At 46.5% G+C, this 23,968-nt stretch overlaps 3 protein-coding genes and 2 non-coding genes across 5 annotated transcripts in view; 2 read left to right on the forward strand and 3 right to left on the reverse strand.

Moving 5' to 3' along the window:
• Positions 1 to 1,542: 1,542 nt before the first annotated feature.
• On the forward strand, positions 1,543 to 10,787 carry LOC146037057 (ficolin-1-like). Its single transcript, XM_083160951.1, has 6 exons — positions 1,543 to 1,608; positions 3,192 to 3,230; positions 4,370 to 4,497; positions 7,190 to 7,316; positions 8,537 to 8,671; positions 10,187 to 10,787. The coding sequence occupies exons 1-6, from the start codon at positions 1,554 to 1,556 to the stop codon at positions 10,438 to 10,440; spliced, it is 738 nt and encodes a 245-aa protein (XP_083017077.1). The 5' UTR covers positions 1,543 to 1,553; the 3' UTR covers positions 10,441 to 10,787.
• Positions 10,788 to 12,005: 1,218 nt separating this feature from the next.
• On the reverse strand, positions 12,006 to 21,050 carry SSR4 (signal sequence receptor subunit 4). The gene is made up of 6 exons (XM_083160953.1): positions 20,892 to 21,050; positions 19,328 to 19,446; positions 18,731 to 18,805; positions 15,781 to 15,870; positions 15,634 to 15,699; positions 12,006 to 12,185 (listed from the first exon to the last, which is right to left on the reverse strand). The coding sequence occupies exons 1-6, from the start codon at positions 20,950 to 20,952 to the stop codon at positions 12,081 to 12,083; spliced, it is 516 nt and encodes a 171-aa protein (XP_083017079.1). The 5' UTR covers positions 20,953 to 21,050; the 3' UTR covers positions 12,006 to 12,080.
• LOC146040030 (small nucleolar RNA SNORA42/SNORA80 family) lies at positions 19,145 to 19,278 on the reverse strand. Its single transcript, XR_014463202.1, has one exon. It is a non-coding gene; the product is annotated as a small nucleolar RNA SNORA42/SNORA80 family (small nucleolar RNA).
• Positions 20,464 to 20,593, reverse strand: LOC146040029 (small nucleolar RNA SNORA42/SNORA80 family). The gene has a single exon (XR_014463201.1). It is a non-coding gene; the product is annotated as a small nucleolar RNA SNORA42/SNORA80 family (small nucleolar RNA).
• A 265-nt stretch (positions 21,051 to 21,315) lies between the features above and the next one.
• Positions 21,316 to 23,968, forward strand: part of IDH3G (isocitrate dehydrogenase (NAD(+)) 3 non-catalytic subunit gamma) — a 14,234-nt gene continuing 11,581 nt past the window's right edge. Inside the window, exon 1 of the mRNA XM_083160952.1 lies at positions 21,316 to 21,472. Within this exon, the coding sequence (XP_083017078.1) occupies positions 21,395 to 21,472 (78 nt within the window). The 5' untranslated portion in view covers positions 21,316 to 21,394. The remainder of the gene's footprint in view (positions 21,473 to 23,968) is intronic.

Here is a 23,968-nt window from a genome sequence, read left to right on the forward strand (position 1 = left end):
CGACGCTGGGCTGGTATCGTTGGAAAGCCGAAGCCCTCAGCTACATCAGGCCCATTGTTAATCCGGCCCTGATAGCTGCTTTTGGTGAAGGGGTGAGTGACATTTCCAATGATCTTATTGTTAAAGGAACAGTTTTGATAAAAAAAAAATATATATATATTTTTTAATCCATTCATTTTCCACTTTGATTTTCTGCCATATTTAAAATAAATTAGATTTTTCCACTATATTTATTTGTAGCCACAATCTAGACAAGTGACCTCATGCAGGCGTAGCTCTGTAGGGACTGGCATGAGGAAGAGGTGCAGTGCCGTTATTATCTGGTACATAATTGTCCTATATGGATCCAGCAGAAGACAATAATGGTCTCAACCCCCAGACGAGATGTCCACATTGCTACATGCAATGAAGAGCAAAATTCATAGTGTAACACATTTATTAACAAAAGGTATTCAAAATAATAATTCCTACCATGGGAATCATATAATTAGTAGGCAATTACCATATTAAAACTCAAATGGAAAAAGTCCTCAAACATCCATTAAAAAAAAACAACAAGCGGCATTAAAATCCACATAAATTCTCAAACGGAAGGTGGCAAGTAATTACCAAGCGTAGGGGAGAACTAGGTAGCAATAGATCTCATACAGGCAGCTGGAAATCACAGCGTGACGCATAATTACTAATCCTGGACCGCTGCAGCAGAATCCGGATCAGGACCTTCAGTTCTGGGATAGGTGTGGATGACGCTGTCTGTACCAGACCAACGCATTTCGACCACAACCGTTTTCAAAGCAGAAAATGTGGTAATGTTGGTGGTCGCACCCCCTCTGGAGATTGAGCACACCCCTAAACATTTCCCCCCACCAATGCACCCCCCCTCTCCCCCCTCCGGTGGGCTCTTCTTGCAGGGAGTGTACTGTGGGCCTTCCTGCAATGAGAAGCCAGTGTGAATAACACACCCTGTACTCATTTTGTTCACACCAATGCTCCCGTGTCTGTTCCTTTATTTTCATGGCACAGGGATTTCCCTAAAAGTTTTTAAAGTGCCACAAACCCACCATTGCCAGCAAATTGCCCCATTGCCAGCAAATTGCCCCATTACCAGCAAATTGCCCCATTACCAGCACATTTTTCCAACTGCAGAAGGAGAAATTTTGAAATGATTAGTCACACTAAGGTGTAGCCATGTATATATTGCTTGTTCCAGGTGGGGTTAGTCCTTTATGTCCCATTAATGTTACTGTTTTATCTGATTGGGTGGGAACTCCGTGAAATTGTTACTTTTTACTACTTATCTCCATTAAAAGATAAAGGTACGAAATTCCATTTCTCACCTCTCCGTCTGAATAGCCGCAGTTTCAGCCCTTACTCTGTGCAAGGTTTATCTTTTGTGTGTGAGATTGGATTATCTCCGCCATCCATGGTACAGTAGCAAGGAGTAGTTTTATAGATTATACTGGGTGGAGTTTACGGAGTTTCTATATAAAGACATTTCAGACACAACGTTCTATCAGAGACCACTGTGGGTGAAGAGTGGAATATTCAGGACAATGATGTGGTCCCTCGTTCTAACATTGGCTCTGGCGGTGCTCACGCTTGCTGAAGGTACATATACATCTACATCGGGTCATCGAATTGGCGACCGATGAGTGTGGTCTTTATCACCTGCATAGGGCAGTATCCAATTAGTGTCGGAAACTGATGTTTGTTTCCGACTTTTTTTAGTCAAACCCATAATTTGATCTACAGTTTTCAATTTTTGGACTTTCTTTTGGGGAAAATGCGTGTATTGGTGGAATAGCCACCAATCCACGTGCTTTTGTCGGAAACGGGGACGAATCCGTCAGATTTTTTGGCCGGATTCCGATAATCTCAATCCGAATTTTAAAAAAATTGGATGTCGGAATGGATCCAACTCCAAATGAATACTGCCCATAGACTCTATTATATGACATTTTTTCTTAACAATTTCTGTGTATTTTCTGTGACACAGTTTTTTTGATGTCGGGATTCCGAAGGGTATATTTGACTAAAAGGTCGATATTGGTTGAGGTTAACAGATTTAGATCAATAATAATATTTTTAATATCAATCTTTAATTTAACATTTTTATAAAAAAAAATTTTAAATTGATCAGTAAAAGTTGATAACATCATCAAAATTGTCCAACATTGAACAAAAGCGACCTGTAGTGAATAAACCCTTACATGGTTTACTTTGTTTTATGTTTGTCGTTTAAACTTTACACTAATTTTCACCAGTTGGTGATGAATCATTTATTTTCAAAAGTATTTAGCTCGCTTGCTTGTAGGCTATTTGTAATATGTATGTGGACACCACTGATTCTGAATGTATACAAAATGTTGCACTTATCTATATTGCCCTACATTGGAAGATGCAAAATACGACGCAACAAAAAGTTATAATTATTCTAAATATTACAAAAGAGAAATATGAGAAAAAGTACGCACAGGAAAAAAAGTGCTATAAACCAGATCAGAGATAGTTGGAGTTTATTTTCTAATCCATTTGTAAAGTGTGTTAAAATATGAATATTTGATCTTATAACATTTTTTCTGGTCACTAGTTTTTATCCAGAATTTCTTACCAGCTTTTCAGCAAAAACTTTGTAATAAAGATCTGTCCACTCATGCAATTGATGCGTAAGATAACATAGTACAGTGGTTCGAAAACTGTGTGCTTTGGCACCCTGGGGTGCCTTGGGGGACTTGCAGGGGTGCCCTGGTTTGTTGGTCCAGGACCAATTCAAGTTTCTATATCCATTATAATAATCAAATTGTGGATAAACAGAAGGGAATCCAGTTCATTACCACATAACTGATCCCAAGGATGAGATATAAACACAATTTATTTAATTTGTTTCTGAGTTTCTCAATGAGAAACCTTTAGCCTAAGGGTGCCGCGAAAACATTTCTGATGCTTTGGGCTGCTGTGATTCAGAAACTTTGGGAACCCCTGACACAGTATTTAGTTTAATGTTATAAAGAAATATTCATGTATATGAATTTTAATAGAAAGATTTAGCTGGGAATGTAACAGCGATTAAAAAAAAAAAATATTTTACTGTTTTATTTTTTTTAATCTTGCAATACAGTAGCTAATTTTTCCCCTTTCTCGTATACAGTATATGTATGTAACACGCAGTCATTGTTTTTATATATTTGTAGTAGACAGAAGATGTTGTGACACCCCCATTGAGTACTATGGTAAGTGATACAACAGAATATATATATAAAAGTTGTTGTTTTATACTTTGTGTTATTAGCTCTTCTTACGCTAATCTCAGCTCAAATGTATTGGGCTATAATTTCATTTAAATGGGTTACAGTGTCCATCAAAAACAAAATTAGTAAATGAAAGCAGGCTTGGTACACACTAGAATGAGGCCCATACTTTGTCCAGCATTTCATATCGGCGGAATACACCAGAACGATATAATGAATGACAGAAGGATCCCACTGCAAGTGGGGGGGCATGCGATATCTTCTGATTAACAGTGCAGCACGGTCTACCAAAAGATATTGCATGAGATCCTCGGTAACGAGCAATTGGGCATACACACTGCTTAATACGTTGTTCCGATTCTGTCAGAAAATACATATTGTTATTGTGTTAATATTGGCTATGTGTACCTACCCTTACTCTTGTGCAAGTCTTTTTTTTCTTCTTTTTTTTTTTAGAAGGAATGTTATGTACTGCTAGCAGTCTATAGAACGGCCACAAGATGGAGCTGGACTTCATTGCAATCATTAACTACTGGTAGTGGTTATTGTGTTCTGAGGACAGTGCAAGATAATGATTCTGATGTTTGCACATTAGTCTCTCTTGAGAGAACATTCCTCAAAAAGCCATACTTTAAATTCCCATTTAAACTGTAATTAGCAAAATTATTTTACACTTGGTCACTCTGCTACTGATCTCAGTATTTAAAAAGTGTCTCTATCCCAAAAATTGTGAAGTGCATTATGTTGGTAGTATGTCAATGAATTGAAGAACTACTAACAATATTTATTTATATTAGCTTCCAAGTTAGCTAAAACGAAATGCTTTAACTTCGGTGAGTTGGAGGGGTCAGTGTGTAAAACATTTAGATAGTCCTTCATCATTGTGCATTGTTGCACCGATACCCCAGAAACCACCTGAGCTAGACTACGTGGGATACAACTCCTAATATTGGCATCTGCAGTGGCTCTTATGTAACATCTTCCAAAGTTATGGACAGTATCGTTACCACATTTATCACAGTGATCTGTTTCATGATGTGGATATGAGAAAATGTTCCGTATGACAACAACCTCTTGTCAGCACGAACCCTAATGAGTATTGTATATTTCCGCATTCTCAGGAGCCAGAAACTGCAAGGAACTGCTGGATCGAGGGGCAGTCATAAGTGACTGGTACACCATATACCCCGAGGGGAGCAAACCACTGAAAGTGATGTGTGATATGCATACTGATGGAGGCGGATGGATAGTAAGTCATTAGCCACTTTCATATGTTCTCTGACAGTAAAATTTACAACACCCATATAATTACATAGATGCATGTAAAACATCCCTCCTTCCCTTCTTTATTGTTCCCCTTTTTCCTCTCCTAACTTTATTGCTCCCCTCCCCTTCTTTAACTCCTTGCTCACCACCCTTCCTCTCCTAATGTCCCTGCTTCCCTCCCTTTCCTCTCCTAACTTCCTTGCTCCCCTCCACTTCCTCTCCTAATGTCCCTGCTTCCCTCCCTTTTCTCTCCTAACTTCCTTGCTCCCCTCCCCTTCCTCTCCTAATGTCCCTGCTTCCCTCCCTTTCCTCTCCTAACTTCCTTGCTCCCCTCCCCTTCCTCTCCTTATGTCCCTGCTTCCCTCCCTTTCCTCTCCTAACTTCCTTGTTCCCCCTCCCCTTTCTCTCCTAATGTCCCTGCTTCCCTCCCTTTCCTCTCCTAACTTCCTTGTTCCCCCTCCCCTTCCCGACTTCTATGCTGCCCTGTCCGGGAGAGGGCAGCCAGCTCACTGAAGTAGGGGGGGGCGTGGCCATCACCGAGAGGGGAAAGGGGCGGTCTGGGGGCGGATCAACGGACGGGCTGCTCTATTGGGAGTGTGGCTATAGCAAACTCGTCATTTTAGCCCCGCCACCGGCAGTGCAATGTCAGTATTTCAGTCATTGCACTGCGGGGGGAGGGGCTAAAATGACACGATCCCGGGTGATGGATGGAAATGCGGGAGGGTTGCCCCCCTTTCCGGGGGGGGCCAGGAGGGGGACCCGATTTCCGGGACCCTCCCGGCCTTTCCGGGAGGGTTGGCAACCCTGCCCCTTCCTCTCCTAATGTCCCTGCTTCCCTCCCCTTCTGTCCTTCCTCTCCTAACTTCCTTGCTCCCCTCCCTCTTCTAACTTCCTTGCTCCCCTCCCCTTCCGTCCTTCCTCTCCTAACTTTCTTGCTCCCCCTCCCCTCCCTTTCCTCTCCTTACTTCCTTGCTCCCCTCCCTTTCCGTCCTTCCTCTCCTAACTTCTTTGCTCCCCCTCCCCTTCCTCTCTTTCCGTCCTTGCTCCCCTCCCCTTCCGTCCTTCCTTGCTCCCCTTCCGTCCTTCCTCTCCTTACTTCCTCCCTCCCTATTTCTTCTCCTAACTTCCTTGCTCCCCTCCCCTTCCGTCCTTCCTCTCCTAACTTTCTTGCTCCCCCTCCCCTCCCTTTCCTCTCCTTACTTCCTTGCTCCCCTCCCTTTCCGTCCTTCCTCTCCTAACTTCTTTGCTCCCCTCCCCTTCCTCTCTTTCCGTCCTTGCTCCCCTCCCCTTCCGTCCTTCCTTGCTCCCCTTCCGTCCTTCCTCTCCTTACTTCCTCCCTCCCTCTTTCTTCTCCTAACTTCCTTGCTCCCCTCCCCTTCCGTCCTTCCTCTCCTAACTTTCTTGCTCCCCCTCCCCTCCCTTTCCTCTCCTTACTTCCTTGCTGCCCTCCCTTTCCGTCCTTCCTCTCCTAACTTCTTTGCTCCCCCTCCCCTTCCTCTCTTTCCGTCCTTGCTCCCCTCCCCTTCTGTCCTTGCTCCCCTCCCCTTCCGTCCTTCCTCTCCTTCCTTCCTTGCTCCCCTCCCCTTCCGTCCTTCCTCTCCTTACTTCCTCCCTCCCCCCTTCTCCTAACTTCCTTGCTCCCCCTCCACTTCCTCCGTCCCTCCATTTCCTCTCCTTACTTCCTTGCTCCCCTATCCTTCCTTACGTCCTTGCTTTATTTATTAACGCTACCTTATACAGCACAGCAAGTTCCATTGTGCTTTACATTCGTAAATAAGTATAAAACAAACTGGGTAGTTACAGGAAGTTAAAGGTATGAGGGCCCTGCTCGCAAGATTACAATCTCAAGCCTCATAGTGAGGGGCGTAGCCTATGATCACAGCACTTCCTGCTAGGCCACACCCCCATTTTTGGCCGCTGTTGAGCTGCTCTATGAGCTGCCCCATCCCCTTTGTCTCAATGAATAGATACTGTGCCCATGTGCGTGTATTAATCGCGTCTCAGTTGGAAGGTATGTTCTGTATTTAGTAGAATGTGATAATAAATAGTCACTTACCTCTGTACTCTGTCAACATTCCAATAATCAATGCGATGTTTTGAGCCGAGTTTGACTCAATCAAATATTATTTCTTCAGTGCCGTAAGAAGAATGTTACAGTATATTTACCCAAATGATATATGACTCCGGTGTAGTTTTCTTGGTAGAAATACTTGGTACAGTTTTGATTTTTTTTCTTTCTTTTTTTGCTGTGTAGAGTTGTGCAAACAACATTTGTGTTATCTGGGACATAAACTAACAAATTAATAATAAATCAGGAATGTGAACTTCAGGCCTTATGGATCCCCTCCCCTCCCCTTCTGCATTCCAGAATAATGAGAGACCACATACCCATACTGTGTCTGCTTCAATCAAGGGGAGGGGCTAGATCAGTGGTTCTCAAACTCGGTCCTCAGTACTCTACACAGTTCATGGTTTCCAGGTCAGTGCACTCGTTAGGTGCACGCGCTACTGACTGACACATTTGAAAAGATCCACAGGTGGAGCTAATTATTTCACTTGATTCTGTGAGACCTGCAAAACATGCACCGTGTGGGGTCCTGAGGACCGACTTTGAGAACCTGTGGACTAAATACATAAATGGTAACCTACAGTGACCTCTTTGTTCCCTATTGTAGGTCTTTCAGAGACGATGGGATGGAGAGGTGGATTTCTCACGTAACTGGGAAGCTTACAAAGCTGGATTTGGAAGCCGTCGGGAATTTTGGCTGGGGAATGAAAACATTCATAAATTAACATCATCTGGTAATTTATTTTCTTTTTATGTTCAGGCTGCAGAATGAGAGGTTGTATTCTGCCAGTACTGCGGATTCTCCATACTGTATGGGCCCCATACAGAGATTGTTCTGCAGCTCTCACCAAAACAGGCAAACAACATACACTCTATGACTTCAATGTAGAGGCATGGACTGGTGTTAACACATAACAACATACCTCCCAACATCGATGGCTAGCATCGGTGATTGCCTTCCCAAATGCCCCTCTCCCACCGTGGGACACTTTGGTCTGTGGGTGGGACAGTAGGACATTCCCAGAAAACCGTAACTGTCACGGTGAATGAGGGGCAGGTGGTAGAAATGTAACAGTCTCTAGAATATTATGGTGGTGTAGGAATTTGGAATGCGGTGGTCAAAAGACTGACAGCGATATTCCGATAATCAAAATCTGGATGGTAGGTATACTTACCCTACTCCCCTAATATTAACCCTCATTGCGTAATACCTAACCCCCCATGCAGCCTAACCCTAACCCCCCCATTATTGCCTGACCCAATCCCCCCCAAAGACCAACCCTCCCCCTTAGTGCCCAACCCTATCCCTGCCCCCCTGCAGCATAACCCTCCCAGTCAGTGCCTCCTCCCACTCCTACCACCAATACATTTCACATGCTGCTCCCTTTTTGTTTCCGGAATTCTTTACTTCTCTAACTCGCACCTCTCTACAAAACTTCAAACATGCTCTCAAGAACAACTTGTTCCCAAAACTCAGCAAAATCTCACCCTAACCCTCTGTCCCATGACCTCTACCCCATCGGTGTCACCCCTGTCTGCCCCTGTAGAAGGTAAGCTCTTACAAGCAGTGCCCTCGTGCTTTTCCTTCTCTTAGTTAAACATCCTCGATCCTGCGGATTTCTGCCACGCTGATACTTATTCCTGTGCCCTCTGCTGATGCAGCGATGGTTATGTGCCCTGTACTTGTTCTCTGTTGTATTAACCTGGAAGTCACTGGCTTATTTGTCTATGTACTCTGTAATTTGTCACTGCTAATTCTATCTGCACATGTTACATCTGCCCCCTACCCACAGTGCACATGGGTTTGTCCATTTGAGAAGGAATTTGCCTTTTGTAACTGAACCAGAATAAGGGCCATGGTGCTTAAATGCTAGTTCACAGCGCTGTAAACAGCTATGAATAAAGAGAGCTCTTTGACAATGAAATAATACAAAGTTCCATTCTCTTTCCACAGGCAAATGGGAGCTGCGCGTTGACCTTCATGATACTGAAGTTAAAAAGTACTATGCCAAATATTCCTCTTTTAAAATTCTGGGGGAGTGCGACAAGTACAAGTTATCGCTGGGCTCATTCACAGGAGGAAGCGCAGGTAATGGGGCACAATGGGAGCGCAGAAATGCCGCATAATATTGTGGAGCCTCTGCAGTTTGTATTCACCTGAAAACCATTTTCCAGAGGTTGTAGTTCATTGATCAAAAAATTGTGCTGTTTCCATAGGCAACGGTGGTTTCTGGTTGCATCGAAACCCATTTCCTATTGGCAAGTGGCTCAATGTATGACAACAATCACAATGGTAGTCAGTTCTTCTACCAAGTGTGCTGTGTGTGTGGATCTGAGACCTCAATCAACGCACTAGACCAGAGAGCAGCTGCCAGTAAAAAGAGACTGGCCACTTATTTAGATTATGTAAATGTTTGATACAACCTTTAATATACCATTGGTTGCTAAACTTTTATGAAAAAAACCCGGCGCCTCCGAATATCCAAATTTATTTCACGGCACCCCTAGTCCAAAGGTTTTTAATTGAGAGAATTGTAAAAACAAAATATAAAATTAAGCAAATTGTGTTTATTACTTATCATTAGGGTCAGTTTTGTGGTAATGGATAATATTCACTTCTATTCATCCACAATTTGTCTATTACATTGACCATAAATAATTTGAATTGATCATGGACCACCAATCCAGAGCTCATCCCTGCAAGACCCCCCCCCCCCGGTACTCCCTCTAGAACAGGCATTCCCAACCACGGTCAAGGCACACCAACAGTGCAGGTTTTAGTGATATCCAGGCTTGAGCACAGGTGACTTAATTAGTACCTGAGTGATTCTGTTTGAACCATCTGTGTTGAAGCCTGGATATCACTAAAACCTGCACTGTTGGTGTGCCTTGAGGACCCTGGTTGGGAATGCCTGGATTAGAGTCTAGAACAGGGCTGGGCAATTGCAGCCCTCCAGATGTTGAGGAACTACACATCCCAGGATGCTTTGCATTAGTTTTGCTATGTGGCCATGCTGAAACTGATGCAAGGCAACATCTGGAGGGCCGCAATTGCCCAGCCCTGGTCTAGAAGGTGCAGAGGCCAATATTTAGAAAGAGGGGAAACTACTGAAACAATGGAGTCATTTGCTGTCAGGCTCTAGGCCTGAAGGGGGCTCTTCCTCCATTGCCCCTGTTTCTAAGCTGTAAAGAGGAGCTTCGAAGACTGACTGAGGAGCAGTCACAGTGCCATGGTGAGGATGAGCTGCTGGAGAAGGGTAGAATGTGCCCAGCATTGCTCCCCTCTGACCACCAATCGGAGACAGCGGTCAGGATGTGATGCGGTGCTTCCCTGGCTGCTGGCAGATGCAGTGCTTCCTGGCTGCTGGCAGATGCAGTGCTTCCCTGGCTGCTGGCAGATGCAGTGCTGCCCCTCACTGCTGTATTGCACAGACCCATACATACGGCCAATGTAGAGGGCACTGGCGGGGAGGCTGCAACCACTTTAGGTCTGGGTGTTGGTGACAAAGTGCTCCAGCCGAACATGCAGCCATATATTGCGTGAGTAATGAGATTGTTGCTTATTTCCAGGATATATATAATCACACATTTGTCATTTCCCCAGGCGATTCCCTGGCTGTGCATAACAATATGAAGTTCACTACCTTTGATCTGGATAACGATGAAAACACCACTGGCAACTGTGGCAATCTTTACAAGGGAGGCTGGTGGTTCAAATCCTGCCACTCTGCCTACATGAACGGACTGTATCTGCATGGTGAGACCAAGGAATCCTCAGTTGGCATCAGCTGGCACAGCGCTAGAGGGGACCGCTACTCTTTTGCACATGCTGAAATGAAGATTAGAGAGCTGTTCTGAACAACTGGACCGAGGCTCTCTGCACAGAGACATTATGCGAAACCTCATTGATTTTACCCCAATCACTAGCTAGAGCTGAACGTTACCTATTGGTGTACTGCTGTGTATCAGATGTCTGATGAGTCTTGTGGCCATGAGCCAAGTCAGCTTACCCTGGTCACCTGGCTTCTTCCCTGTGACATCACATATTCCCCCAGTTATCACAGCCCATTATGGTTATCAAGATCAGCGGTCTCAGAGAACCCAAAAATCTGCGGTTTTAAACACCAGGACAGCGTGTGGCGATTGCTGTCATTCCATGACGTGCATGGTGTTGGATTTGATTTATTTCTGTATTTCTACCAATTAAATAAACTGTTGCTTCATGTACCCTGTGCAGTGTTTATCTTGTTCATTTTTCTAGAATTGAAACTACACTTATTTCCCCAGAGGGTCGGTCCCACTGCAGCCTGAAGCATCAAACGCTCATAATCAGCCCTGAGCGCCAACATCTGTGAGAGATGTTCAACATAGCCGCAAAACATGCCAGCGGCACTCATGTTTGTTATATAAATTCAAATAAAAACCTGTAAAAAAAAAAGATTTAGTATATAAATTAACACAGATTATGATAAATGCAAAATGTTAGCATGTCAATTTTCACACCTATTTTGACAAATGCACTTGGTGCACAAAGGGTTAAGAGCTGCTGATAGGGGTGTTGCAATCAATACTTCTCTACAATAATCAATATTAATGATCACATTTTTGCATTATCCATTTTGTGACAAAGGCCGATTCCAGTGCATGGTTTTCAGACGTGAGTGGGAACCATTTAACAATACGCTTCCTTAGTCAGGGAGCCTCAATTTTGGTCAAAAATGACTTTTAAAAGTAGTTACTAGAATGGGGGTAATGTAGATAACAAGGGTAACTGTGCATCACTTTACTACATCTCATGCAGTGTGAGCAGATTCTGTCCCAAGTAGACAAAGCAATTACATGGTGGCATAAGAGCGCCACAGCAACGGCGGGAAGGTGCCGGGGGTCTGCGGGCGCTATTGTTACTCCCCCCAGCAGTGTGCAGCGGGGTCCGTGCGGCGCGGGGATAGTCTGGAGGTCCTTGAGGTGTCCGCCGTGCGAAGCCATTCTGATTTTGAAAACACTGGGTGCACGCTGATTGGCTGAGATTCAGCCAATCAGCGCGCGGCCAGTGTTTTCAAAGTCAGAAACTCTTCCCGCACCACCAGGCAGCAGATAGCTCGTTATTTCCTGGTTACTGCAGGGACCCCGGCAACATCATACTCATCACTGCAGGGACCTCTCCCTGAACGCAGGTACGCCTGCGCCGCACGGACGCCCCTGCCAACTATTTTGGTTAAGCCACTGGTTACACGCCTTGGCGGAACTTTCTGCATAGTAGGACCTGGGAGCAGTGCACCTTAGGAGACACTAACCTGGGGTGCACAAGAGTCTGCTGGTGCCCACATCTAACTGTCCAGGTACACAGAAAACATGATCAGAGTAATTTTTTGGGGATATTATTTACTAGTTTTGCACAGCCCTCAACACAAAAATGACAGAGATTGTGTAGAAAAGTTTTATTATTCAGCATTAATGACAAAACAAGACAATTGTATACACTCTCCCCCACACACTATTTATGCCTGGATGTTTCCCTTCGCCGTATATGCGGTGTAGTATAATAAAATACCAATTAATGCGGCCAGTACTTCTGTGGACACCCAAGGACCATTCCATGCGCCCTGAAAAGGAGTAAAGAATACAAATGATCATTTATAGAAATACAAATAAAGAAAAATGACTTGTCAGGCCTGGGGAAGGCGGTTATTGTACAGTGTCAGGCCTGGGGAAGGCGGTTATTGTACAGTGTCAGGCCTGCGGAAGGCGGTTATTGTACAGTGTCAGGCCTGCGGAAGGCGGTTATTGTACAGTGTCAGGCCTGCGGAAGGCGGTTATTGTACAGTGTCAGGCCTGCGGAAGGCGGTTATTGTACAGTGTCAGGCCTGCGGGAGGCGGTTATTGTACAGTGTCAGGCCTGAGGAAGGCGGTTATTGTACAGTGTCAGGCGGTTATTGTACAGTGTCAGGCGGTTATTGTACAGTGTCAGGCCTGCGGGAGGCGGTTAATGTACAGTGTCAGGCCTGCGGGAGGCGGTTAATGTACAGTGTCAGGCCTGCGGGAGGCGGTTATTGTACAGTGTCAGGCCTGCGGAAGGCGGTTATTGTACAGTGTCAGGCCTGCGGAAGGCGGTTATTGTACAGTGTCAGGCCTGCGGAAGGCGGTTATTGTACAGTGTCAGGCCTGCGGAAGGCGGTTATTGTACAGTGTCAGGCCTGCGGAAGGCGGTTATTGTACAGTGTCAGGCCTGCGGAAGGCGGTTATTGAACAGTGTCAGGCCTGCGGTTATTGAACAGTGTCAGGCCTGCGGAAGGCGGTTATTGAACAGTGTCAGGCCTGCGGTTATTGAACAGTGTCAGGCCTGCGGAAGGCGGTTATTGAACAGTGTCAGGCCTGCGGTTATTGTACAGTGTCAGACCTGCGGGAGGTGGTTATTGTACAGTGTCAGGCCTGCGGAAGGCGGTTATTGAACAGTGTCAGGCCTGCGGTTATTGAACAGTGTCAGGCCTGCGGAAGGCGGTTATTGAACAGTGTCAGGCCTGCAGTTATTGAACAGTGTCAGGCCTGCGGAAGGCGGTTATTGAACAGTGTCAGGCCTGCGGAAGGCGGTTATTGAACAGTGTCAGGCCTGCGGTTATTGTACAGTGTCAGGCCTGCGGGAGGTGGTTATTGTACAGTGTCAGGCCTGCGGAAGGCGGTTATTGTACAGTGTCAGGCCTGCGGAAGGCGGTTATTGAACAGTGTCAGGCCTGCGGAAGGCGGTTATTGAACAGTGTCAGGCCTGCGGTTATTGTACAGTGTCAGGCCTGCGGAAGGCGGTTATTGAACAGTGTCAGGCCTGCGGTTATTGTACAGTGTCAGGCCTGCGGGAGGCGGTTATTGTACAGTGTCAGGCCTGCGGAAGGCGGTTATTGTACAGTGTCAGGCCTGCGGTTATTGAACAGTGTCAGGCCTGCGGTTATTGAACAGTGTCAGGCCTGCGGAAGGCGGTTATTGAACAGTGTCAGGCCTGCGGTTATTGTACAGTGTCAGGCCTGCGGAAGGCGGTTATTGAACAGTGTCAGGCCTGCGGTTATTGTACAGTGTCAGGCCTGCGGGAGGTGGTTATTGTACAGTGTCAGGCCTGCGGAAGGCGGTTATTGTACAGTGTCAGGCCTGCGGAAGGCGGTTATTGTACAGTGTCAGGCCTGCGGTTATTGAACAGTGTCAGGCCTGCGGAAGGCGGTTATTGAACAGTGTCAGGCCTGCAGTTATTGAACAGTGTCAGGCCTGCGGAAGGCGGTTATTGAACAGTGTCAGGCCTGCGGTTATTGTACAGTGTCAGGCCTGCGGAAGGCGGTTATTGAACAGTGTCAGGCCTGCGGTTATTGTACAGTGTCAGGCCTGCGGGAGGCGGTTATTGTACAGTGTCAGGCCTGGGGAAGGCGGTTATTGTACAGTGTCAGGCCTGCGGAAGGCGGTTATTGTACAGTGTCAGGCATGGGGAAGGCGGTTATTGTACAGTGGTGTCAGGCCTGCGGAAGGCGGTTATTGTACAGTGTCAGGCCTGTGGAAGGTGGTTATTGTACAGTGTCAGGCCTGTGGAAGGTGGTTATTGTACAGTGTCAGGCGGTTATTGTATAGTGTCAGGCCTGGGGAAGGCGGTTATTGTACAGTGTCAGGCCTGCGGAAGGCGGTTATTGTACAGTGGTGTCAGGCCTGCGGAAGGCGGTTATTGTACAGTGTCAGGCCTGTGGAAGGTGGTTATTGTACAGTGTCAGGCGGTTATTGTACAGTGTCAGGCCTGTGGAAGGCGGTTATTGTACAGTGTCAGGCCTGCGGAAGGCGGTTATTGTACAGTGTCAGGCATGGGGAAGGCGGTTATTGTACAGTGTCAGGCATGGGGAAGGCGGTTATTGTACAGTGGTGTCAGGCCTGCGGAAGGCGGTTATTGTACAGTGTCAGGCCTGTGGAAGGTGGTTATTGTACAGTGTCAGGCCTGTGGAAGGTGGTTATTGTACAGTGTCAGGCGGTTATTGTACAGTGTCAGGCCTGTGGAAGGTGGTTATTGTACAGTGTCAGGCCTGCGGAAGGCGGTTATTGTACAGTGTCAGGCGGTTATTGTACAGTGTCAGGCCTGTGGAAGGTGGTTATTGTACAGTGTCAGGCCTGCGGGAGGTGGTTATTGTACAGCGTCAGGACAATACTGTTGAGGACCCTTCTCAGATTTACAGAGAGCAGCAAATGACATTAAATATAGATTCAGAGGTGGATTTAGACCTCATGGGGCCCTAAGATACCCATTTAGGGCCCCTCTCCCTCAAACAATTCACAACAGAATTATTAGTATTTTTTATGGTTAACAATACAATTGTGTTTTTTCTTATTTTCTATTACAGTATATTACTTTTCTCCATCACTGATTGCACCATGCCCTCCGGACGCTAATTAACATTATTACCCACTCTGGTATGGCATATGAGGCCATTGCTCCCCTTACCCATTAATGATTACACGTAAGAAGTGTGCCAAGCACCAGCGCCTAAATACGCATAATTCCCCTCAGTCAGTGACCGGATTTTAGAATACTCATTATTAAACCCTTCAGTCACTGACTTGTAAATATAATCAGTGCCATCTACAATCAGTGAGGAGGGGGTGGCATTGAGACACAATGAGTCACACTGAAGGCACAGATATAAAATGCAATTATGGGTATTATAAGGGATTTGGGGGTGGGAACACTATATAATACCCTTAAACATAAATGCATCTATAAATCACAAGTCAGGTATGGTAGACAAGAGAAAGCTACAGAGATGGTAGGCAAAGGTCTTGGTTCTATTCCCAGCAATGAGCGGTGTGTATGTACGTACTCGCTCTGCCTTTCTGATGGATGTCCCAGTTTTCTTCAACACTACAAAGACACTGGGTACAGATGCTGGGTACATACTATTAAGCTGGTCATAAACTAGGTCAAAGCGCCCAGTTGTATCAGTTTTTCAGTGCTTGGGAATAAACAGTCAATTTGCACTTCCGACCATACATTACAAGATTATCATTCCAATATAGTGCTACTTTAGGAAACCTTACCCGGTGATCAACATCAACAGTGAAGAGAGGCTTGATGGCAGAAATGTCTTCATTGTTCCTCTGGGCCTATAGAATAGAGCAGTTATTAATATAACCGGATGCATCATTTACAAAGTTAGAAGAACGTCGATCCACTTTGTTACTGACCTTCCTCAGAAGACTGTAGGACTCTTCATCAAAGAACTTGACTTCATAGGTGCCCGAGCGAGCGTTCTTGTGTTCCAAGCTCCAGGAGACCTAATAACGACACCAGCAAACGGGAATATAAAACAATATGTTTGTTTGCTAGGGCGTAAGTATATTAAGAAAAAAAAAAAACACACACTAAACAGCAATATACAAGTTTAACTAGATTTTGCACGGACATTTTTTTTTTTATGCTGTCAATTCAAAAGGTCTTCTGGTACCAAACATACTACAGCCTTACACAAGTCACATCTGGCTGTCTGAATGGGGTCATCTGTCAAACTGCTGGTAGAATTGTTATGTACTTTTCAGTACATGGTCCCCACACACTGTAAAGGTTACACCTTAGCCATTAAGTTATTTATGGATGGATTCAGATTCCGCACAGGCAGTTTGCCTAACAGCAGACTTCCCTTAAAGCCCTGCAATGTGGTTTAGCAAACCACAAAAAAGTTAGTGACCCTGGGGCCACTCTGTAGCGCTAGTCGTGCTAGATCTGTATTTATAAAGAAAATTGAAGGGCAATATTCACCACAATGCTATCTGCAGTGAAACAATATATACAATTATATCACTTAGTGTAAATATGTATTCAGTTAACTGTGCAGGGGTATCGCTGCTTCTTACACAGGGAGTGCTGATCCCTTTTTTTAAAGAAACCATGTAGAAATTAAGTGGCAGACACCTGAGGTATCTGTCGCTTTAAGAAGCGCGGTCCTGCTCAGTAATTAAATGTCCATACATTTGTAGTAGAAAGTATAAATCAATTTATTAAAACAATATACAATAATATTTTCCCCCAAATAGCAATTCATGAATTGTAAATATACAAAAGACAGACAAACAAAACATACAACAAACAACATATAATAAAAGCTGGATATTAGCTGGGATTGGCCAATTGGTTCAGTCACTATATAAATGAGGCTTTGTGCAGAATATAGCTAGAGGCAATTTAGAACTTGAATATAGTTACCAGTCCTGTACATTAGGTTCCAAGATAGTGCGCTGATAATGGTGGTAATTAACCCTCAGGTCAGTCTCTCCATAGGATTTTTACCAGAGATGTACTCCGGAGTTGCTGCGATGGGGACCTTTCCTGCTGGACCAGCCAGCTGGGTGGTTAATGATTTGTAATCCACGTATACTTGCGCTGAACAGGAACACTGCACAATAGGACCAGCGGTGGGTATGGGCTCAAAAACGCGATTCTCCGCCTGTCACTGTCTCCACCATTATCAGCGCACTATCTTGGAACCTAATGTACAGGACTGGTAACTATATTCAAGTTCTAAATTGCCTCTAGCTATATTCTGCACAAAGCCTCATTTATATAGTGACTGAACCAATCGGCCAATCCCAGCTAATATCCAGCTTTTATTATATGTTGTTTGTTGTATGTTTTGTTTGTCTGTCTTTTGTATATTTACAATTCATGAATTGCTATTTGGGGGAAAATATTATTGTATATTGTTTTAATAAATTGATTTATACTTTCTTCTACAAATGTATGGACATTTAATTACTGAGCAGGACCGTGCTTCTTAAAGCGACAGATACCTCAGGTGTCTGCCACTTAATTTCTACATGGTTTAGCAAACGCTGTCCCCTTGGCTTTGGCTTACGCTGCTGCAGCTTCCCGGCTACTTTATCTCCTCCCCATACAAACTTCAACAGCCCTGTAACCTGCTGAAATGTACGGCATTAGCATACCCTGCCGCATAATACAGGTCCCCACCGTACATCACTTCCCTACAAACACTGGGCAATGCCTACTGGCGCCCGTGCCTGGACGGTGCTCCTAGGACAGCGCGTGCAACCATCCTGAGCTCTAGGGAAACGACACACTGACCGCACCAGAACAAGTCACGCATGTTGTCGCAGTGGTGAGAGGTGAAAGAGTCGCCGGGGACAACGCCACAGCACAGACTTCCACAAGTGACCTATGCACACAATAGGGAACAAACTAGCTGGAGGACCACCATATGCTCCAGGACACTAGCTGTGCGCGGTGTAGGGGCTCGCCGTACAAGTGCTGTAGGGGACACTGCCAAAATATCTCCCCCACACTGACGCACATGGATGCCCTCAGGAACATGCAGCTAACACTGGCCCAACTGCCAGGGGCCCAGCAACAGGATACATTCATTAAGTTGACATGAAATAGGTCGACCTGGTTGGAAGGTCAACAGTCAAAAGGTCGACATGATGTTTTTCTTATTTTTTTAGCTGTCTTGTGCCGACAGGCGGTATTTCACGTCCTACCATCCACTTTGGCCAGGTGAGAGAATTAAATAGTGTTCCCAAAGCATGGACAGTGCAGTGTGCCATGTGAGGGGACACCAGACTGCCCATGCCAACATTTGGGACAAAAAAAACCCATGCGGATATTTTGATTGTCGGCCTGTCAACCTATTTTATGTGTCAACCTAAGCCATGTCCACTTCAGTGGTCGACCCAACGCATATCAGCTTTATATGGGTTTACTCAATGTCCTATACCCAGCAACATAGAAGTAATTTATTGGTTTTCATTTCTATGCCTCATCCTAAATAATGTACCCCTGTGAAGCTGGATAATTCCCCCCCAAGAGCATACCCCTCTTACGGTGCCCATACACTGGTGAGATGTATTTCAGCAATTGGTTGCATGCGATGTAGGTGGGACCTTCCTGGGGGACAGGCATATGATACATTGTGTGCGGCCCTTCTGCATACAATGCATCTCATGTGATCCTAGTAGGGGCTACAGGCTGTGATAAATATATATGGCAGCCAGTCAGATCTGAGATTGAGATGCGCACAGGGCCCTTTAGTTTCAGTGGCATTATTAGTTCTGAACAGCGGTCATTGAAGCGTCAGCCCACTTGCCAATTAACAGGTTTTTTTCCCACAGGTCACTATGAAACTACCTGATATCTCCCAATGTCCTGGCCCCTGGTGACAGGGAACTGCTTTCCATTTACATCAGCATAAAGAGCGACATTCTGCAAAGAAAAAGCAAATTAGTGAGTTATAGTAACGCCCCATGGCATCTAACTAACATGGGAGTTATATTGAAGATGGGATATTGCCAATAGCAACCAGATTATATCTTATAGTCTGGAAGGTGCTAAATAAGAATAGTTGGATTGGTTGTAACATCCCATCTTAGCAAAGTTACTCTTAGGGGTGTAGGTTTGAATAATAACAAACAAGGTAATAATTTCTCCAGGGAAGTCATGTGATTATATACTAAAGATGCAGGTTATAATTACAGTGCTATTAAAACCCATAGGGGAGGCCCTATGACCATTCCTAGCTATTCATATCTACCAATAACCAACGACTGTACAACTCACTTCAGTGGTCCGGGCCGACTAACAGACCCGCCAATGGTTCGGAGTAGTGGTTTTCTCTTGCATGGGATACACTATGGGTAGGTCATTATCGGGACCCCACCATAAATCCATTGCCATGCACTACTGAGCAGGTGAAGTATGTGTGCGCCTAGTTATAGACCAACTCACCTGTGCCCCGTTTGTGCACGTCAGAGAGATCTCCACAATGAAGACAACTTCAGAGGATATGACGGCATCGGAGGTAGTGTAGTAGGATGGAACAATCACAGGATCCGTGCAGGTCTCCGCTGTAAAGGAAACATGGTTAAGACATGTAAAACCGGGCTATTAAATACTACAAGTAGATGGAAAAATCAGTATTTAGTGTTTTAATTGGTTTATTTAAGGCTACTGGAATTGCTAGGGAGAAAGGAGGAGGGTTGTGATGTTACAGAGAACAGCTTTAGTCAAAATGAGCCAGATTGCTGTGGGTGTCGGAGGCAGCGGGAGGAGAGAAAGGTAATAGTAAGGCACTGTAGACAACCCACCGAAGAAGCAGAGGTGATAAGAGGGGGATAGCTGGTAGCGGAGGAACATGGTCAAGGAAAGGTTTCGGTACTTCCTCATCTTTGCGGCCACCACTTACGCCAGTTACGTTAGCCGCTATGGTCACAGGATCACTCTGCTCACCACACCTTTACTAAAGGTAGTAGATGGTGGCGTATACACAGGAGGGTGGCGTGGACCCTGAAAATATCCCTCACGGTTCACAGTACGCAGCGTCAGTTCCGTAGCGTAAGCCGCAGAGACGAGGAAGTACCAAGGTTTCTTAAGAATGAGGGAAACTGCAACTGCAACTACACCTTTCACGCTTGCAAAAATATCCCGGGTTTTTGCACATGAACGCGCATCAACCCGGGATTTAGCTCAGTGTGAAAGGGTCTTGAAAGAATATCCCGGGATGGATTGCTACACAGGTCCTGACCTGGGCAGATTCCGGAATCGACCTGGGATGTGGTCAGTGTGAATGGTCACGTACCCGGGATTGGGTACACGGCACATCAAAAAAAAAAAAAAAGCTGCTGATTGGAGCTTTCTTGGGTTCACAAATGCTGATGTCATCTTTCAGAGGCCTGGAGTCCATTTCTAATGACATGCATATGTATTTGCAGGCATTTCCCGGGATCAGTGTGAATGTCCCGGGTCGATCCCAGGTCTGAGTGCTGTGTGACCCGGCTCTGTGAGTGTGAAAGGAGTATATATGAAGCAGTGCTGTATATAGCCTAAATATTCAGCGCCTGGCCATGTTATTTCAGCAAAACAGGGTATGTACGGCTCCCTTCAGTGGTCAGGCCTACAGAGACCAGCCAATGGTTAGGAGCAGAGCTTTTCTCTGGCATAGGTAACACTATGAGGGGATCACTGATAGACCCCACCATAAATCCATTCCCATGCATCGGTGGCAGCAGCTGGGACTCGAACCCAGGTCCCCCCCAGCACTGAGCTGCTCCAGTCAGAGCCGCTACCCACTGAGCCACCGCCTCACTGCTGCTCTGCACAATGCTCTGCAAGCTCTGCCCTTGCACAATGCTGCTCTGCACCGGCACAATGCTCTGCAAGCTCTGCACTGGCACCGGCACAGTACAGGGTGATCCCCCTGCCATTCCTGTGGCCGGTCACTTACTGTATGCAGCACGGCGGGGCAGAGTCTATGCGGATAGAATATATATATATATACACAGGCAATACTCACCCGTCACACACCCCGCCAGGGCCAGCAGCACCGCCACCAGCACACGCACCGCTCCGGCCATAGCTCCAGGTAGGACACGACAACTAGTCCGGCCACTTGTATGCGCTGCTGAAGAGGAGGAGGGGGGAGGAGTCTCGCTTAGGCCACCTCAGCTTGAAGCGCAATGCACGCTGGGATACACGTTCACCCAGCGCCATATTTGTTGCGGGCACCACCCTAGCACTCACAGGTCCGGGACCCTGTAACCAACCTGCCGCGCTGAGCGGATTACTACACACGGCAGAACAGATAACCAGTTACACATATGAAATGACCCGCTGCGACCCCACCGCTCCCGGCCGCTCCCTGCACTGTGGGCGGAAGGAATCACACGGTGCTAATAAGGCGCATGCGCAGTATAATCGGCGGCGCGCATTTCGCGCATGCGCACTAGTAGTGACGTGGGGCCAGGTCGCGCAGGGTCGCTGTCACAGTGTGTGAGACGTATTCCTTCCTCCTCCAACATGGCTGCCCGCTCAGTGTCCGCAGGTTACCGGGTTCTGCTGTCCACCCTTCCCCTGAGGGCCGGCGTCAGACATCAGGTAGTGCTGGCACCTGTCACTGGCCGCCATGGGGCCATATGCACTAAGCTTCAGCAGAGATATAATATAGAGAGTTATAAACAGCCAGCCAATCAGCTCCTGTCTGTCATGTCACAGGCTGTGTGTGATAAATGTCAGGCAGGAGCTGATTGGCTGGCTGTTTATCACTCTCTATTGCATCACTGCTGAAGCTTAGTACATCTGGCCCATTGTCTGTAAGGTAAATGTGTGAGCGCTATGTATGTATACATGTATGTATGTGTATATATATATATATTATATATATGTATGACATGTAGGTAATCATGGCTTCAGTGTCAGAGCAAACTCCAGTAATTAGTAAGATGCCCAAGCTAGTGTTCATTCTAGCACCCTGCCTCTTCCAAAACCCCTGCAGTTCCTCTTCCCTGCCTTGGGTGTCGCTCTCTGATGTGGTGCTACTAGCACGGCACGGGCTGGTAGGCATATCCGTGCTGAAATACAGACCACACTGTGCTAGAAGCACCACAGCACAGCGAGCAAGAACGAGGAACTGCACAGGTTATGAAAGATGCAGGGTGCTAGAATAAACACTAATAGATATTATAGGAACTATATACAGGACTTTCACTAAGTGCCTTTGTTTAGTATTTGTTACTGATTATTACTAGAGTGTTGCTTTCAGCAATGTACAGTGAATATGTGTATGGGCTTAGGGTGCGCGGCTTGCCTAGCTATAGTGACACTGTGACCTGTTCTTCTGGTCGGTCCCTTCTTTTCCACTGCGCTGGGGCTGTTGGGGTAGGCTGCCAATACGGTGGGGCTGTTGGGGAACATTGCACATCACTGAGATGGGTCAGGCCATAGCGCATAGTTCAATACATTGCCTAGCCCACTGGAGCTTGCGGTCTACTTTCTCTAGCATGCTCATCGCACTTCTTTGGCAGCAGCATATGACATTAATGTGTGTTTTTTTCTTTTGTTTATTTAACACCAATAGAGAATTATTTTAGTTTCACAGTGTATCTGAGTATTGTTTCTGAATATGTGTTTCAGTCTCTCCATCTTCTAATGGCTACTTCCAGCAGGATAATTCTCCATGTCATAGTGCACACGTCATGTCAAGCTTATTATACGGACGTGACAAGTTGAGACCTCCCCATTGGCTCTCACAGTCACATGGTCTCATCCCCATTTGGGATACGGTGTAATGGGAGATTTATATCATGGACTAGGTGATTCATCGCGCTCTTCACACCGTCGTAAGGGGCTGCGCCCCCTTAATTTGTGAACGTTTGTATATGAGAAATATGGTTAGAATTGTATGAAAGATGCCTGTATTGCAACTTAGGTGTCCGCGAATCGCGGGAGGGGGGGTCGCGGAGGGTGCCGCGAATTGCAGGAGGGGGGGTCGCGGGGGGTGCCGCGAATTGCAGGAGGGGGGGTTGTGGGGGGGTGGATGCTGCGAATCGCGGGAGGGGAGGGATTGCAGAGAATCGCGGGAGGGGGGTCGCGGGGTGGGTTGCCGCAAATCGCGGGAGGGGGGTTACGGGGGCGGGGGTTGCGGCGAATCATGGTAGGGGGGGTCGCGGGGGGTGTGCCATGAATCACGGGAGGGGGGGTCACGGGGTGGGGTGCCGAGAATCGCTGTGGTGTGTGTGTGTGTGCCGTGAATCGCGGGAGTGGGGGTTGCGGGGGGGGGTGTGACGCGAATCGCCACAAGAAAAAATCAACACAGAAAGGTCAACACATGTAAATGTTGACATAAGTGTGGCACTTCATTGGTGTCCATGTCGACACATGAGAATGAATATGAAAACATTCAAAAAATGAAAAAAAAAAACTTCAAAAACTCATGTCAACCTTTTTCATTGTCGACCATAGCCATGTCAGTGTTTTCCATGTGCAATTTAATTCTGGAGCTGCCGCGAATCGCGGGGGGGGGTGCCGCGAATTGCGGGAGGGGGGTCGCGGGGGTGGGTGCCGCGAATCGCGGGAGGGCGGGGTTCACAGGGGTTCCGGTGGGGGGTTGCCGCGAATTGCGGGAGGTGGGGGGTCACGGGGGGTGCCGCGAATCGCGGGAGGGGGGTTGCGGGGGGGTGTGACGCAAATCGCCACAAGAAAAAATCAACACAGAAAGGTCAACACATGTAAATGTTGACATAAGTGTGCCACTTCATTGGTGTCCATGTTGACACATGACAATGAATATGAAAACATTCAAAAAATGAAATAAATCTTCAAAAACTTATGTCAACCTTTTTCATTGTCGACCATAGCCGTGCCAGTGTTTTGCATGTGCCATTTAATCCTGGGGCTGCCGCGAATCGCAGGGGGTGCCGCGATTTGCGGGAGGGGGGTTGCGGGGGGTGGGTGCCGCGAATCGCGGGAGAGCGAGGTTCATGGGGGTTCCGGTGGGGGGTTGCCGCGAATTGCGGGAGGGGGGGGGTCGCGGGGGGGTGCCGCGAATCGCCGGAGGGGGGGTTGCGGGGGGTGTGACGCGAATCGCCACAAGAA

This window comes from Crinia signifera, chromosome 9 (genome assembly GCF_055691185.1).
Source record: "Crinia signifera chromosome 9, ASM5569118v1, whole genome shotgun sequence".
Taxonomy (NCBI): Eukaryota; Metazoa; Chordata; class Amphibia; order Anura; family Myobatrachidae; genus Crinia; species Crinia signifera.

Coding starts and splice junctions, on each gene's coding strand:
- LOC146037057 (XM_083160951.1), top strand. CDS start 1,554: ATGATGTGGTCCCTCGTTCTAACATTGGCTCTGGCGGTGCTCACGCTT. Junction 1,609..3,191: donor GGTGCTCACGCTTGCTGAAG/GTACATATACAT, acceptor ATATATTTGTAG/TAGACAGAAGATGTTGTGAC. Junction 4,498..7,189: donor CTGATGGAGGCGGATGGATA/GTAAGTCATTAG, acceptor TCCCTATTGTAG/GTCTTTCAGAGACGATGGGA.
- SSR4 (XM_083160953.1), bottom strand. CDS start 20,952: ATGGCCGGAGCGGTGCGTGTGCTGGTGGCGGTGCTGCTGGCCCTGGCG. Junction 15,871..18,730: donor AGGACATTGGGAGATATCAG/GTAGTTTCATAG, acceptor TGTCGTTATTAG/GTCTCCTGGAGCTTGGAACA. Junction 12,186..15,633: donor CTGTTGATGTTGATCACCGG/GTAAGGTTTCCT, acceptor ACTCCTTTTCAG/GGCGCATGGAATGGTCCTTG.